This window comes from Cyprinodon tularosa, unplaced genomic scaffold (genome assembly GCF_016077235.1).
Source record: "Cyprinodon tularosa strain WSP-4 unplaced genomic scaffold, ASM1607723v1 ctg701, whole genome shotgun sequence".
In the NCBI taxonomy this organism is placed as follows: Eukaryota; Metazoa; Chordata; class Actinopteri; order Cyprinodontiformes; family Cyprinodontidae; genus Cyprinodon; species Cyprinodon tularosa.
In genome coordinates, this window is record NW_024039454.1 from 194503 (window position 1) to 212556 (window position 18054).

General features: G+C 43.2%; 1 protein-coding gene across 2 annotated transcripts in view; it reads right to left on the reverse strand.

Moving 5' to 3' along the window:
- Positions 1–18054, reverse strand: part of nt5c2a (5'-nucleotidase, cytosolic IIa) — a 28106-nt gene that overhangs the window by 957 nt on the left and 9095 nt on the right. The window contains exons 3-17 of one of the 2 annotated variants that reach the window (XM_038268540.1): positions 16691–16723; positions 13707–13780; positions 11847–11964; positions 11669–11764; positions 11082–11173; positions 8001–8058; positions 7733–7826; positions 7586–7639; positions 7418–7501; positions 7206–7247; positions 7023–7130; positions 6882–6948; positions 4330–4500; positions 1544–1595; positions 1322–1382 (exon numbers count right to left, since the gene is read on the reverse strand). In XM_038268540.1, coding sequence (XP_038124468.1) covers positions 1322–1382; positions 1544–1595; positions 4330–4500; positions 6882–6948; positions 7023–7130; positions 7206–7247; positions 7418–7501; positions 7586–7639; positions 7733–7826; positions 8001–8058; positions 11082–11173; positions 11669–11764; positions 11847–11964; positions 13707–13780; positions 16691–16723 — 1204 coding nt within the window. The remainder of the gene's footprint in view (positions 1–1321; positions 1383–1543; positions 1596–4329; positions 4501–6881; positions 6949–7022; positions 7131–7205; positions 7248–7417; positions 7502–7585; positions 7640–7732; positions 7827–8000; positions 8059–11081; positions 11174–11668; positions 11765–11846; positions 11965–13706; positions 13781–16690; positions 16724–18054) is intronic. The other variant, XM_038268541.1, reaches the window with a different exon arrangement.

The window sequence follows — 18054 nt, forward strand, 5'->3', positions numbered from 1 at the left end:
ACACCAGTCCTCCCACTGTCTACCAGTAGGTCCACACCAGTCCTCCCACTGTCTACCAGTAGGTCCACACCAGTCCTCCCACTGTCTACCTGTAGGTTTCAAACCAGTCCTCCCGCTGCCTACCAGTAGGTCCAAACCAGTCCTCCCACTGCCTACCAGTAGGTCCAAACCAGTCCTCCCACTGCCTACCAGTAGGTCCAAACCAGTCCTCACACTGTCTACCAGTAGGTCCAAACCAGTCCTCCCACTGTCTACCAGTGGTCCAAACCAGTCCTCCCACTGTCTACAAGTAAGCCCAAACCAGTCCTCCCACTGTGTACAAGTAGGTCCATTCCATTCCTCCCACTGTCTACCAGTAGGTCCAAACCAGTCCTCCCATTGCCTACAAGTAGGTCCAAACCAGTCCTCCCACTGTCTACCAGTAGGTCCAAACCAGTCCTCCCACTGTCTACCAGTAGGTCCAAACCAGTCCTCCCACTGTCTACAAGTAAGCCCAAACCAGTCCTCCCACTGTGTACAAGTAGGTCCAATCCATTCCTCCCACTGTCTACCAGTAGGTCCAAACCAGTCCTCCCATTGCCTACAAGTAGGTCCAAAACAGTCCCCCCACTGTCTACCAGTAGGTCCAAACCAGTCCTCCCATTGCCTACAAGTAGGTCCAAACCAGTCCTCCCACTGCCTACAAGTAGGTCCAAACCAGTCCTCCCACTGCCTACCAGTAGGTCCAAACCAATCCTCCCATTGCCTACAAGTAGGTCCAAACCGGTCCTCCCACTGTATACTAGAAAAAACTTTCCATTCCATTACATCAGAGACCTACTATCCTTTCTATAGCATCAGGGAAGGGATGTTCTCTTCTATGAAACCAGTGAGCGGATGTCCCTTCTATTGCATCAGTGACCTGGTATCCTTTCTATAGCATAAGAGACTGGATGTCCCCTTCTATAGCGTCAGTGACCAAGTCTCACTTCTATAGCGTCAGTGACCAGGTGTCCCTTCTATAGAGTTAAAGACCAACTATCCCCTCTATGGCATCAGGGACGGGGTGTTTCCTTCTACGGCGCCAATGGCCAGGTGTCTCTTCTATAGCATATTTGTCTGGGTGTCCCTTCTATATCATCAATGACCAACTATCTCTTCTATAGCTTCAGTGACTGGGGGTCCCTTCTATAGCATCAATGACTCTGTGTCTTTCTATAGCGTCACTGACCAGCTATCCCTTCTATAGCATCAGTGGACATTTGTTCCCTTCTATAGAGTCAGTGACCAGTGGTCCCTTCAATATCTTCATTAACCAGATGTCCTTTCTACAGTGTGCTACCTTGATGCGCCTCTGCAGCGAGCTGATGTCTGGTCTCTCATTGCTGCTGCTGTCTAGATGCCTGAGGACAGAAGCAGAGGCGGATCGACCCGTCCAGTTAATGTTAGCTGTTAGAGCTCATCTGAAAGAAGAAGTTCTTATGCTGCTGTTTCAAAAATGAACACGCTGAAAGGATATGTTGAAACAACAAACAACACAGATGCTAGAGGAAGAGGACCTTACTTGTAAAGATCAGCCAGGAAGCAGTCGAGGGACTGAAGCTCCTCAAAAATGGCTGCAGAGACAAACAACAGCCATGACTCAGCAATCTATCGTAATACCTTTTATGTGGAGCTGTGAAACCCTACAGATGTTGGTCCATCTATGAACAGGCAGACAGAGCTTCAGGCCTGAGCAGCTTCAGACTCCTAACCTGCTTATAATTAGCAAAAAGACAGTTTCCAAATATATTCCATCTTCACTCTGCCTGTTGGAGGGAAGGTTGATGATGTAAGTACCAGATCTTTAAATAAAAAGTCTCAAGAATTCATTTTATTAAGATCTGAGGGCAGAGGAGGACAAATGGAACATCTTAAAAATGACTGTTGTGGAGATTTTAGTCAAAGAAAACAAGTTATTCTACTTTTAAAAAATGGACGGATGTTGACATAAAGTTAAAAGTAGTGTAGCTTAATATGGCTAACTGACTGGGCTACAAGAGGCTAACCCATTAGCTACTGAGTACAACTGATATCTATTTATTAACTGGATTGCTGATTGGCCGAAAAAAGTGAAGCCACCATCCGCCATGCTGGTACTCCCCACGCGCAGTAAAATGCCTACCTGTGTAGCATTTGGCAGCAAAAACAAGCAGTTTGCCGGCTGTGGGAAGATGTTTCACAGGTAATTTTACTCAGTGTTAGTTTGTGCATACATACTTGTATGCAGTGGAAGATCTAGGGAGCGGATACTTGCGCTACAGCCAAGGATGTTTCCCCAAGAGTCCTGGATCTCGCTTCTGAGCTGATCTGAGTAAAATGTGCAACTGTTGCTAAACAGATTGGTGTCCCAGGTATGTGAAGCTCTGACTGACTTTGTCCCGGTGTATGAAGTTCTGTTTCCCTTGTGTAGGGAGCGCGCATTGAAGCCAGAGAGGCCGACATGGCGGATGTGACCATTTTCACAGAGCTTCTCATCGATTACTCGCAAAAAACAACTCCTATAATCCTGTCATGTTTGCAACATCCAATTTATTCAGCAGCTGTTGTTTACAAAATTGTAAAAAAAATAAGCTGTTTAATAGAATCGTTTTTTTCCCCAACTTCTGTCACTTTAAGCCTGACTGAAATAAGTCAGTCTCCAAACACAATTTTCCAACACGTAGTGTGTATTTATTATTTTTCATTGTTGATATAAGAGGATGGAAACTGGCTGATAACAGGGCACAACAATTAAGAGTTCCTAATTCAATGACAGTGTAGACTTTCTGCTTAATCCCGTTCTAATGTAAAATATGACAGATTACTGGACTAAGGACATTTCTAGTATACGACATGCTATCACACATAAAATTATTTTAGAAATTTGGAAAAAAGTTTGCTCTTATAAGATATGGGAGGAGGAGAGGAGAGAATGGATATTTCAGCTGCCTGAAACAAACCGTTCCCCCTCCATAACATGGGAATAAATTAATTAACCTGCAAGTCTTTAATTGTGTTTATTCCTCTCTTCATCAATAATGATATTTAATCATTATTTGCCAAAGTTAAGAGAGGGAAATCATATATTTTAGCCACCTAATATAATCTATTAGAGATGCAATGTGATGTGCCTATTTTTTATATTAAAAGTTAAAGTAGCCAGTGTGTGTTAAAGTGATATATTCATCTTTATTTTAAAAGGCTTAAGTCCCCCTAAAAACAAGAACATCATTGTTTGATGCTGTAGCGCACATATCGTTTACACTGAGACCGCTCAAACTAGGGAGTACCAATATGGCGGACGGTGGCTCCAGTTCTATAACCTGACAACAGCCAGATGCATGTCTCGCTCCGCCTAGCTCCACTCACATACATCTGGGAACCTGCCATAGGAATTGCCTTTACTGAAGGCTGGGCCTTATCAAAACTCCTTGCATATGATTGGATAAGCCACTTGTCTGTCATCTTTATTGACGTGCTATTTCAACCACTCACACTGAAGCTAACCCGTGACGCTGTGAGAGGAGGAGCCATTTGGTAGATCAAGCTCTTGCCAAATCCGGTCGGGAGAAGGGCGAGAACATCGTTTCCACCAACAAAAGCCTTCAAAGCCGTTCTCTGATGTTCTTTTAATGAAACAATATCAGATAGATTGGACAACACAGAAGAAATAGCAGCATCAATGCTAACGCTTGCTTCCTCAATGCGAGCCGCCATTGTTGTTGGAATCTCACGGTCGCTTCTCCACTCCAGGACACACCCGCCCTGCGTTCTAATTGGACAGACCATAAATTCGGTTGGGGAAATCACTTTCAATGAGCGGGTTCCCAGATGTATGTGAGTGGAGCTAGATGGAGCAAGACATGCATCTGGCTGTTGTCAGGTTACCAGTTCTACCCCGTACTACAAAAGGGCAATCAGCAATCCAGTGAATAAGCAGATCAGTACTGAGCACAGCTAGCCACACCGCTACCCAGCTCTCCCCCTTTATACCATGATCTTTTATATTTCGTTACCAATAAGGTAAAACTTCAAAGGTCATTAGACACGCTAACGCTACAGATGCTTCTGACACAGCACACTTTATGGGTTATGATATTGTTGTCTGGGCAACCACATCATTTTAAGTAATCGTCGTAACGTTCAGCCAATCTTAGGATGTACCGTCACTGGCTTACCGAAAAAAGTCTGACTTCTATCGAGTTTAGTTTCCTCGTTTGCTGAACAGCATCAGCAGTGAGGCTGTTTGTTTGCCGCAGACCTTCAGCTCTGTCCGTCCTCTAGGACATAACGTCCAAAAATGAGACAGGTGATGCAAAGGGCTCTCACCACTCTTGTCAGTCCACACATGAAGCTCCTGGGCCAGCTCAGGTATGACCAGAAAGGTTCTCCAGCCCTGACGCTTCTTCGACTTGAGGATGTCTCCAAAGATGTGGTCTCCAATGTAGATGATGTCCTTCCCTTTAGCACCCAGCAGGTCACAAACAATGTCTGACGAACCTGAGAAAAAGAATAGAAACGTTTTAGTGGTCTGGCTGACGACTGCCTGCCACGTTGTAAAGGACATTCAGAACCGTGCTTCTTATGGCCTGGTTATCCTCCCGCAGCAGTGTGTCGCAGTGAGCTTGTCACAGATATTTTAGATTTCTGCCCAATATTGAAGCGTGGTCTGCTCTATGTTATTCCACACCACAACGCAAGAGGGACAATCAGGAACTAGCTGTGGGTCTAGATACGACCGAGGCGGTGAGGAAGTGGGGGCAAGTTTGTGTGACAACGGAGGGACATGGGACCGAATTCAAATGCATCTTCACAAGTCGTTTTCCACAATGGCGATCATACAAACAAAACAAGCCAGTAGGGTACCAAACAGGTAATACTCATAGTGTAGAGCGGATGTAGATTTGATCAATCAGTGGCCTCCTGTCTGCGGCACTGTCTGCGGTTAACTACAATTTTGGAGAGGTGCAGCAGAGTGTCTGTGGAAGGGACGGGGGCACATTTGCATTTACTGCGACACACGCAGACGACCTGGTTTCTGAGTATAAATCAGGCTTTAGACTATCATCAGTATAAATGCTCTCCAAACTGATCAGTTTATAGATGCTCCCTCCACATTGCGGTAATAAGGGACTCAGTCCTGGTTTATTTTCTATAATCTTTTTATGGAGTTTCTCTGAGAGAACACCAACAAAGGCTTTAGTAAACCAGATAAAGAAGCTCCAAAAACTCAGAACACCAATGAGGGAACAAATGTTTCCTCCATTTCTACTTAGACATATTTTATCCAATCCTGTAACGGTTAGAAGTAGGGTGGTGGCTTTTCCTGTTTCCAAAATGTTCTGTTTATTGTAGAGGCTGGAGATTACAGGGACATCAAATAACCCAGAAACATCTGGAGTATCATTAACCACAAAGTAAATGTTTGATAACCTTAACAAGGCTGGTCACTGCTCACAATGATCACAGGACTGGTTTGTCCCAAAACAAGATAGGATAGGATAGATCTAGTCTGTGTAGAACTCTGCACTGTAGTGGTGCATGAGACCGAGTGATGCACTCTCTAAGGTCTCCCAGCAGAGCTTCCTTCAGGTAGCCCTGATGCTCCTTATCTGACAGCTGACTGGAAATATCAGAGACTGAGCCTTTTTATATCCAGAGGACTGACTGAGGGATGAGGGAAACATCTGCAAACAAAACAACAGATTTAGAAGAATTCAAAGTCTATTTTATCAAAATTCAACTTTTATTAAATATTGTGTAAACCTTAGGGCTTCAACAGGGGTCCACGACCCCTAGGGAGTCCACCGAGGTACTGCATGGGGTTTGCTTAAAGGGGAACACTGTTTTTTTTTTACATTTGGCCCTTGATTTTATGTTATTACATTATGTTCTACTCACCCATATGAGTTTTGTGTCATTTGGAGCTGTTCTGAAGATATTCAGTTTTGTAATCCAAGTAACGTCTTCCTATGGGCAACGACTTGAAGGCACAAACTAAACTGTTCATAATCTATTCTCCATAAAGAATAAATTATGAGCAGTTTAGTTTGTGCCTTCAACTCGTTGCCCATAGGAAGACGTTACTTGGATATAACCTAACGGAATATCTTCAGAACGGCTCCAAATGACAAAAAACTCATATGGGTGAGTAGAACATGATGTAATAACGTAAAATCAAGGGCCCAATGTAAAACATACAGTGTTCCCCTTTAAGTTTTGGTTGATTTGCCTTTTCTTTTTTATTCTCCCCTGCAATTTTTTCCCACTAATTGAAATGTCTTTAAATCAACATTAACATGAATTCAACTCACTGTAGTAAACAGATAAATGGAGGCAGATGTCTTTCAGTCATCAATGCTCACATTCAGCGACACACAGGAGCTCTTTCAAGCTGGACACCGTTTCATTCACAACACCTGTTTCAAATGGGGTTTCAAGGTGTTTTGCAGTGTTTATTTTGGGAAACATTTTAGCGAGGCACATTTTTTCCCCCATTTTTTCTTTGTTTAATAACCTATAAATCTTGGTGACATTTAAAATAGGGGTTCCACCTGAAAAATATTGCTCAATGCCTTTCTGTCACAAAAATATAAACAACTATTTTTGCAATTTATAGTTTGGGAGCTGTAGTTGCTTTATCTACATATGTAATTTCAGGCGAAATTTGCTCCTAAGACCTTTATGGCTTAAGTGGTTAAAGCCTCAGTTCGATACTGAAGAATTCAATGCCTTGTAAGGCGTTTCAAACAGGAAGTCTGTTTCCCACTTAAAAAACCAGGAATTATAAAAAGGTCTGAATACTTTTGCGAGGTGCTGTGTAATAATGGAGGCTTAGGAAATAGTCGGCCTGGGCTGGACCGGACCACTTGAGGTTTTACCTCCAGAGTAGACGATGCCGTGCTGCAGAGGTCCGGTGTAAGTTCCGATCTTCAGCCGACCTGTGGTCTAAACCAAACGAAAGCCTCGTCACACACGTCCAGATCTCCACAAACATCAAGGTTCTGTCTGTGCTCGCTTACAGTGTCGACCTGCCGCAGGACGGTTCCCTCCCCAAAGAACATGGGCTTGCGGGCGTCCACCAGGATCAGATCGAAGTAGGACTGCCAGGGCCGGTGGGGCATGCCGGGCTGCAGGGACAGCAAACACATCGTTCAGCAGCTGATGCTACGCAGCGCTCAGACGGCTGTAAATGGCATACGCACCTTCGAGCCGTGAGGGAAGTCAAACAGGTAGGTCATGATTTTCTGCAGGAAGAAAGGAAGATATTAGAACAGCAGCTCATATGCTGCAGGTTGGAGGATGCATCAGAACATTAGGAGGGATCAGGATAAAGAGGCTCAGTTCCTCCTGCTGCTAAACGTCTTCAGAGTCATTACGGTCCCACCCAGAAACACCATCAGGTCTGCAGACTCACCTCTGTGTATTTATAGTCGCTGTTAGTGGCCAGGAACACCTTGGCTACTTCAGTCATGCGGCTGAGGAGCAGAGGGAGCTTTGGCTGTCCAGACAAGACAACACAAGTCAAACCCAACACTTCCTCACAGCTACAGGCCAGCTCTCACTGTGACTAGAACTCACTTACATCCTTCACCACATACTTCTCCAGGTTCTCAACGGTCTTCTCCTTCAACGATCCCTGTGGGAACCAGGTGAGAGACAGCATAGAGGGTGATCAGGGCGAGAATGGAAGCAGGGAGATCATCCAGGACCAGAAACAGGATGGGGTTACCTTGAAGTGGACCCAGTCCACAGCGTCTCGCACGTCTTGGAACATACTCTTGTACGACATGAACAGGTCTCCATCTTTGAAGCCAGATTCACAGCTGCAGAAGGGTTGACAGAACAAGTCATTCAGAAGCATCAACCGGACCGGGGTCATTCAGCCGACATCCTCAGACTCCAGGAGGGGTTCTCCAGACCTTCTACAAACATTTCAAAGCTCCTCCTCTTGGTTTATTCTACAACCCCACCCTCCCATACCCAGAGAATGGGCTTACCTGGCATATCTGGGGCAGTTACTGAAGAAGTCCACCAGGCAGGCGAACAGGTACATCTCTGCAGAGGGAAGGAGAGAACCGTCGGGTTATAGAGGAGGGGTGAAAGGTAAGAAACAGTTTCTTCCGGAAGAAACTTGGAAAGTCTAATTTACTGGGAAGTTTTCTTTCTTTTGGTGAATATTTTGCCTGAGGCAGACCCAAACCCAGTAATAACCTGGAGATGGGTTTCAATATCTATAAACCAGGGAGGTTTGGGAAGAGCAGAAGACATTAAAGACTAAGAATGAGCCGGTGGAACCTGAGGATACAAGAGTTTTTTCTACCAATTAAAGGCTATTACTTGTGATGTCATGAGACGAGCCGAGGCTTAGAAGCTTGGAAGTAGTGGAGTGCGAAACGCATATCAAGGCATGCTTCATTTAGGGGAGGGGCCAAAATTGATAGATGTCCGAAGCCTCGCTAGCACCATACCACATTACCGCCCCAGGAAGTGGTTCAGCTCGCTTGGAACTTCGACAGGCGTTTATACAGTTTGTAGGAGAGTTGATGTCAGTTGGATAGAGGTTGGATAGATTGGTTGAAAAAAACAACTAATCTAGTTGGTTAAAACTACTATGTTTAGATCAAACAATATAATAATCAGAATCTGATTATGCCACTGGTTTCAGTTGAATTATTATTCTGTAGTGTTTTCTTCCTTTTTTTTGAGTTTTTTACGGCACTAGTGGCTCATTTTTCTACAGTAGGCTGACAGGAAAGGGGGTATGGTTTATACCACATGTCGAATTGGAAACTGGGTCAGCCACGTCAAGGACTAAGGTCGCCGTACATGGGCTGTGCGTGCTAACCACTGTGCCACCTGCACACCCCGTAGTGTTCCTTTCTGAGGATGAGATAGTAGTGCAAGTAGTGTCTGCAGTAAGACATTGCCTAGCAATCCAAAGGTTGTGGCTTCGAGACTTGGTATAAGCTTTTGAAAATTGCTGTACTGCTTAACCACCATTTTGGCCAAAGTGACCATTTTTTATTTTACCAAAGGTGTAACTTTGTGGCTGATGGAGCTACAGTTATTCAAACAACGCGCTTTCATTAGGTTTTTGTATTGTCCAAAAATGAGCTCAAACATATATTTATTGAATGCTTTCCTATTGATGAAAAACACATGAGAACCACAATACACTGATATTTATACGAATAGGTAGTAAGAGAGATGCCTTTTAGGGCATTACATAGGTATGTATAAAAAATAACGAATAACAGCCGATTCCAATGCTAAAATCGATATATTATGCCTAAAGTACAATTTCAATTCCATCCAGAAAACTATGGATATGCTGCATTTTAAATATAGCATAGCCTATTTTCCTCTTGTAAACTTTCTGGTAAACATGGAGATATATTTTATTGCATGTTGCATATCCCAGTAAATCTGTTTACCCTTTAAATCTACAGCTCTCCCTACTTATATCTGCTTAAAAACATTTATGAAGCTCTTTGCTGATATTATGATGCCTGAAACTATATTTCAAGATATGCAGAAGCTCAGCAGTCTGATTCTGTCTGTACAATAAGAAAACATTTTAACCTGTAACTGGGAGTCATGGTCATCTGAGAAGCCAAGATTTTATAGTAAAGAATAACATTTAAACCATATTTTCTCAAGCTTCTTGCATTATAATACTAACTTGTATAATCTTATAATCTGTTGTTGTTTTTGCTGAAAAAGCTCTGTATGTCAAAAAAACTGATTTTTCGGTGGCATCTCTAATTTTTTAACCTCCTGTCTCCTAACTTTTGATTAAATATTGAAGTAGCTGCTCATGTAGCTTCTCTCCTTGCGCTGTGAAATGGGCCGCAAATCAGATGTCTCAAAGCGACAGATCCAATGATGTAACACCGAGAGGCGGGACACGGGAGCAGCATGAGAGAAAAAAACACTGACTCAAAACGCTCTGAACAGAGATAGCTGCACCCAACCTCTGTTACCTTTGGCTAAAGGAAATGAGCAGAAAGGGGGGAAAAGCAGAGATTATTGGTGGGGACTGAACACACCAGTCCTTCAGAAAGTTACACCTGTCATTTTTATCAACATAAATTGGGTAAAAAAGCTGCCAAATTAGATTTGCTGGTTTAGCAAAAAGATTGGTTGAACACATAACTCCCAACCAAAAACTGTGGAAAAAAATATTATTTTTGAATAGAAAAGACTAAAACCTTTCATTTTGCTCATCATTGCCTAATTTGCACAAAGACTTTCACCGTCTGCTTCAGCTCATTTAACTAAAATGGCAGAAAAACAATGATTTTTCTCTTCTAAGACGTTTTACATGTAAAAAAAACAAATAAAGAAAACAGAAGATTTTTTTATACACACCAATCATGGACAATTTCAAGGGGACTTAAATAATTATATTACTAACTGTAGTTCTGTACTCCACCAGTAGGTGGTGACATGTTCACATTAAGCTTCATGAACTGTGGGGATTGTTAAAGCAATTAGCCCAAATGGCACAATGAGGCTTCATCTCACCATCACTAGCTGTTAGAAAATTATAACTTCTGATTTTTTTTAATTTTATATACTCTAATAATCCCAGAGGGAAATTACTTCTCTGCATTTAACCCATCCCCTTGGGGAGCAGTGGGCTGCCATTGTGAGGCGCCCAGGTTAAGGGTCTTGCTCAGGGTCCCAGAGTGGCAGTCTGTGGGAGTGGGGGATCAAACTCACAATCTCAGGATTCAAAGCCCTATGCCCTAACCACTAGGCCGCCACTCCCCATTCCAAATATGTAATTTCCTGATGGGTTTTGTCAGGTGGAGTGATGGGTTTTCAATGGAACTTTCCAAGTTCTCCAATATAGGATCTATTCCAAGGACTTTCTTCCAATTTCTTCCACAACCCTGGGTGGCACTGATGCCACACTATGCTACCTTTACTGCCTTTGTGATGATTGGATTATCATTAGTACTTGGATGATTGCAGAGCTTTTCAGACTCAATAATGAATGATAGATTTAGAAATTATAAATAGATCCCAGAGTGATAATGTTTGCTTCCAGCGTCCGGGCGAAGCAAACTAACCTGGCAAGTTGAAGAGAGTGTTGAGGATGTAGAAACGGTCTGTATCTCCACGCTGGATGAACTTGTTAGGGTACATCTCTCTGATCTCTGGTCTGTTCACAGAAGGAAAAGGTCAGCTGATTCCACACACACGTTCTCTGTGAGTGTGGCTCTGAATGAGGGAGACACTCATAGTGAGAGGAACAATATTAAAGAAATGCAAAACTAGGTAATCACATTGGTCATCATGGCGCGAGGTTAACTGAAGCACAGCAATGAATGAACGAGATAGCGACAGCAAACGCAGACGGTGAGAGAATTGCCAATCAGCTGCCTCAAATAGCAGAAAACCGATTGGCCGAATTTAGGTGTTCAGGCTGAAGTATAACTAACTGGCCTGCATAAGATAACAAAAAAAAACAACACAGATTTTAAGACAGGATTTTTTTTTTAAATAGAAATTTTCTAAATTTTGGGACAATATCGTCTGATATACATTTATATCAGACGATATTGTACATTTATAAACATTTTAAGCCAGAATGATTTGACATTTAAATATGACTTCCTTAAGACTTTAAATAGGGATTTCAGAGTGTGAGGCTCACCCCCTCAGGAAATTAAAACCATGTGCGCACACCAGGATGTTCCCATAGGCGTCCACTTTGAGCAGGTTACCAAACATGGTGTCAAACACCAGACCTCTGAGATGAAGCAGAGGGCAGAGAAAACGTCAGAAAAGTCGATCATGCATCACAAGGAATCAGAAAACAGGCCAAGACCCACCTGGTGGGGAAGGAAGGATCGTAGACAAAGTTCAGCAGCTCCTGGGGATAACCAATAGAAACGAGGCGCTCCACTGTCAGGTCGAACCCCAGCGACTCGTACTCTGGAGATTTATACACTGGAACGCACAGAAAAGGAGACAGGATGACGAGAACCTCTATTCTGGTTAGTGAGAAACAGGGACTGCTAACGGCAGGCTTAACCCAAAACGGCTCTGTGTCAGCTGCTAACAATTCATACGGAGCAAAAAGGACCAATAATGTCCTTAACAAACCCTGATAATAAAAATAAATTATTCATTCTAGATCTGATATTTACTGGATAACACTGTGAGAGTTGACATTTAATTTCCTTCCAGAAACATGCCTTCTTATTAAAGTCGTAGGGAAACGGCCGTTTCAACAGTTTCTCCTTTATTCTCCCGAGTGGTGCGCGAATTTACAAGAGTGAATTAAGCGGATGTGATGGTTGATTATCAAGGGGACGGGATCGTTGTGGCGGAAGGTTTGCAAGCAAGTTTGATTGTGGCCGGTTTCTCGGAAGCATCTTAGTAACCAGTTAGCAACTTAGTGCTAGTAGGTTCCCAATGGGAAATTCCATTGGGACCAAGTAGCACTAAATTGGTGAGTTAGCAACGTCACTGTCAAGGAACGCTATGGACAGAGGAAACATGCAACAGGAGGAGAGTTTAGTGTCGGAGGTCGTGGATGAGTCTTCTCCGTCATCCATTTTTTATTTAGAGGAGGAAAACGGGGATGAAGATGTTGTGGAAGAGGACGCCAGGGCAGCAGAAGCTTGGTTTGGTGTAGAAGGCTTCCAGCCGTACATGTTTGAGCCCTTGCCTCGTAACGCTGCCAGTTCTGTTAGCTCTACGCCTGCTGAAGACACAGACGTCCATCCCTGTGAACACTGGGACAGAATTCAATAAGTTATTCTTATTTCAACCGTTGTGTATATTAGCTGCAACATATGAATCAAGATGCTATGACCAAAAAAACTTGATTGACACATGGCCGTTGATATGTGTGATTGACTGAATTCAGGTGTTCAAGCTGACGTATATCTTAAGTCCAATTTATGGTTCTGAAGCATAGCCTCTGCAACCGTCAAATCTGTCTCTGTGCATGACCACGCCCTCCGCACAGAGGTTCTGCAACTGTCATCACACACCTAAAAAAAAGCCTGACTACGCGTCGGATGGTCACAAACCCGCGCAGACGTCAAGCTGAAGTGTGCAGACTAAAAGCAGCTGTGATTGGTCCTTGGTATGCCTTTCTGGCTGCTTGTGTGGTCATCCTTCTTGATTCGGTGCCGGGGCGCGCCATTTTTAAAAACTGAGGAACAACTACAATGGACAACTACGACAAAAGGTTAATCGGTCTTTTTGCCAACTCCCTTAACAGAACCTGTTCTTCTTCGATCTCTAGCAACTCTAGATCCCTCTCCGTGACCGTGATATCTTGCAGACGCGCCATTGTTGTTTTGGAAGATAAACACTCCCGCCGATGCCGCCGAAGTTCTCTAATAGGCTCCCCCTAGTGCTTTGGTGGGAAACTGCTGTGCGTCCCAGATTTTAAGACAGGATTTTATAATAAGATAGAAATTTTCTACATTTTGGGACAATATTGTCTGATATAGAGTACATTTATATACATGTTTAAGCCAGAATGATTTGACATTTAAATATGATTTCCCTACGACTTTAAATAAAAAGAAAATATTCAAAAGCCAATTTGCATGAATAATTCTCAGCTTAAATTAATGTATTTAGATCTAATTCTACATTTCTAATAACAATCATGTTGTAGTTCTGCAGTGTTAGCGGGAATATTTCTCATTTGGAACAGTAACTGGACCTACCAGCTAGAGTGTAGTCCATATCGAACCCAAAGCACTTGATTTTCTCCATGGCAAGGCTCCGGTTAACAAACACCCTGCAAAAAAAGGAATCTGGTAACCATTACAGCCAGCAGAGCCCAGTTCGAACTGGGATTCAGGCTGAGACTCTATACTAAGGGTTTAAGGATGGTTTATACGATGCTTGATGTGTCACAGAAGAAACGTGAGTAAAAAAAGTGACATTTTTGTCAAAACTTCAAAGAGCAAAATAAAAAATACTCGCAAGGATATGAAATTACTTTCGAACATGAGTTCATCTAATGTTGCGCAGAAAAAGCCACCAGCACGAGGAACTGCAGCTTCTGGGGAGAAAATAGCTCTGCTGATTCCTAGCACACGCAGTGAGAATCTCACCACACATGTGCAAAAGCTGTTCTACTCGTGCACGGGTTTCTGTCCAGTGCCCTTACTCGCAGACGACTGCGCTCTCGAAGGTGCGGTTTTCACAGGTGGGGTGGAGATATTCCTCTTCTGTAGGCCTCTTCCTGATTGGCTCATGAAGACATGATCACAAAAAAGTAGTGTCTGGAAGGCTTGAACTGACAGCATTATCTTTGAGCGAAGACAATGGCTGAAGGTGGCACAGTGGCGAAGGTCTCTGCAATGTTCGCGGTACATAGGTTAAGTGGAATTCAGAGCAGTTCTTCCCAAAAAGGCACTAATATCCCCCAGTAAGTAGTGCTATACTTCCTGTTTCATTGTGAGCGCCTCCCTGGGTGCACATGGGAGGAACAGGTGCACCCGCGATGCTATTTTCTCCATGGAAGCTGCAGTTCCTCAAGCGTGTCAGATTATTTTTTGTGCCATGATTAAGGAACTCATGCACGAACGTAGTTTAACATATTCGTGATGTGATGCGATAGGAAAGGATTCTCCCACATCACAGAAGACATGCAGCAAACAGTCGCTTTAGGTTATTCTATCATGTGGCGACATTAGGGTGTTACTGGGATGATGAAGGGAAGCACATCAGAGGTAGTGAGAATTGTCCGCTTCGGACCTAAATGCTGCACAGTGGAAACAATGAACATAGCTGAATATGGCAAAGCGTAGCTGAACATGAGCTTAACATGGCTTTACAAACCTGAACATGACTAAGTGTAGCTGAACATGGATTAGCATAGCTGAACATGGCTTAGCATAGGTGAACATGGCTTAGCATAGCTGAACATGGCTTAGCATAGCTGAACATGGCTAAGTGTAGCTGAACATGGCTTAGCATAGCTGAATAAGGCTAAGTGTAGCTGAACATGGCTTAGCATAGCTGATATTGGCTTGCAATAGACCACAGGTGTCAAACTGGTTCCAGAAAGGGCTGTGTGACTGCAGGTTTCTTTCCAACCAAACAATAGCACAACAGACTCCATTCATATCATCAAGCCATCACATTCAGATTGGACTCCCTTTTATAAGTTGACTGGAGTCTGGTGTGCTATTGCTTGGTGGGAAAGAAAACCTGCAGTCACACGGCCCTTTCTGGAACCAGGTGGACATACCTGCCATAGATGTACATGGCTAAGCGTAGCTGAACATGGCTTAGCATAGCTGAACATGGCTTAGCATAGCTGAACATGGCTGAGTGTAGCTGTACATGGCTTAGAGTAAATGTACATGGCTTACCGTAGATGTATATGGCTAAGCATAACTGTACATGGCTAAGCATAGCTGAATATGGCTTACCATAGCTGAACATGGCTTACGATAGCTGAACATGACTAAGCATAACTGAACATAGCTAAGCGTAGCTGAACATGGCCTAGCATAGCTGAACGTGGTTTAGCATAGCTGAACATGGCTAAGCATACCTGAACATAGATTAGCGTAGCTAAACATGGCTAAGCATAGCTGAACATGGCTTAGCATAGCTGAACATGGCTAAGCGTAGCTGAACATGGCTTTGCATAGCTGAACGTGGTTTAGCATAGCTAAACATGGCTAAGCATAGCTGAACATAGATTAGCGTAGCTGAACATGGCTAAGCATAGCTAAACATGGCTAAGCATAGCTGAACATGGCTTAGTATAGCTGAACATGGCTTAGCATAGCTGAACATTGCTTAGCATAGTTGAACATGGCTTAGCATAGCCGAACATGGTTTAGTATAGCCGAACATGGCTTAGCGTAGCTGATCATGGCTTAGCATAGCCGAACATAGCTTAGTATAGCCGAACATGGTTTAGTATAGCCGAACATGGCTTAGCGTAGCTGAACATGGCTAAGCGTAGCTGAACATGGTTTAGTATAGCCGAACATGGCTTAGCGTAGCTGAACATGGCTTAGCATAGCCGAACATAGCTTAGTATAGCCGAACATGGTTTAGTATAGCCGAACATGGCTTAGCGTAGCTGAACATGGCTAAGCGTAGCTGAACATGGCTTAGCATAGCTGAACATGGCTAGGCATAGCCGAACATGGCTTAGCGTAGCCGAACATGGCTTAGCGTAGCTGAACATGGCTTAGCGTAGCTGGCATTCTGTTGTACCCTTCCTTTAAACTTTCCTTCTCTGTGTTATGGACTAAATCTGCTGCAGAGACACCAAGTCAGAACTTCTTCTCACCCAAGAACATGATGGATCTTGAAGAGCCTTTATTAGATAGACCAACACTAAGAAATATGTTCTTGAAGGGGAAGGAGGAACACAGCCTCCAGAGCCACAAGGTGCAGCTGAGATTTACCCTGATTTCAACTGCCTGAGACCCTGATTATACTGTAGGGTTAAATAATCTGTGGCAGCGGGATCATTTCCCAGCAGACTGGATGTAGATTGGTCAAATGAGAGATCATAGACATTATGGAGGAAGATTAGGAAAGCTACAGGAACAAAACACTCACATGGACCACCATCTGGAGGTCGTATCAGTACGGAAACAGGTTTATGGGAGAATGATGTAATTTCATGGAAACACTAATACCAGTTTTTTTCAACAACAGAAGGATTGCGTACCTCATTGCAGGATGAGCCAGATCCCTCGGAAAGCTTTGTAATAGAAAATAAATGGATTACGAGTGATCGCATAACTGCTGAGCCACAAATGATAACATCATACCAACATGTCCAATCTAATGTGACTAGATCTGCAGCCACAAGTGATCAATAAATAATTTCCTCAACAGACCTGGGTTAGTTTAGAGTATAACAAACATAAATACAAAATGATCACTTTAGAGGCAAACATACGGAAGCGTATTGCATTCACCAAAGAAAATAAATTCTGACGGCTTATCATAATTACGAGATCGGTATCTCGAAATTATGAGATCTTTTCTCATAATTACGAGACACGATCTCATAATTAAGAGATAAAATGTCATATGTAGGAGATCAGGAACTAGCTGTGGGTCTAGATACGGTTGAGACGGTGAGAAAGTAGGGAAGTGGGGTTTGTGAGACAACGGAGGGACATAAGGGCAAAAAAGAGCGGAGATACAGGTGGAAAAAGGGTGCCAGCATTCTAGCGCACCGCTCTCTTCTAGCTGGTCCAACTTCACCAGTCTTTTTACAGAATGGCGGTCAAACAAACAAAGCAACCCAGTAAGGTAGCAAACAGGAAATACGCATATTGTAGAGCGGATTTAGATTTGACCAATCAGAGGCCTCCTGTCTGCGATCACCTACAATTTTGGAGAGGTGCAGCAGAGTGTCTGTGGAAGGAGCGGGGACATATGTTCGTTAACTGTGACACACACGCAGACCACCTGGTCCTTAGGATTGTTTAGGCGAAAAAGCCCACTCTACTCTGACTCTGAAGTCGCACTGTTCCTGCAGGAGCAGTGAAACCAGCAGGGGATGCTTCATAAATGAATGCATCTGAAATGCATTCCAGCTGGCAGCTTCAGAAGTGTTTAAAACGACCGGGAAAAACTAAACTAAAAAAACTATGAAAAATTAAAACCAAACGGAATCTGTATTAATGGAGCTGTTGACGGATATTGGCATGTGGTAAGGCTGCATGCTTACTCCACAAGTAGTAATCCCAGGGCTATAAATGGGTACTTTATTGATGAAGTGGAAAAAAGGAGTGGAACTCCAACACGTGTCAGGTCAGACCTCGGCACAGAGAACTGTTGAGTGGAACGGATGCAGATATTCTTAAGAAGCAATAATGAAGACCAGTTTTCTGAGAGAAGTGACATTACTGGCTCAAACAATTATGACCAAATATATAGGAAAGATCTCGTGTTTATGAGATCTTTCCTCATAATTACAAGATAAGATGCCATAATTATGAGATCAGTAACTTGTAATTATGAGATCTAATCTTGGAATTATGAGATAAGCTGCTGTTTTTTTTCTTTGGTGAATGCAGT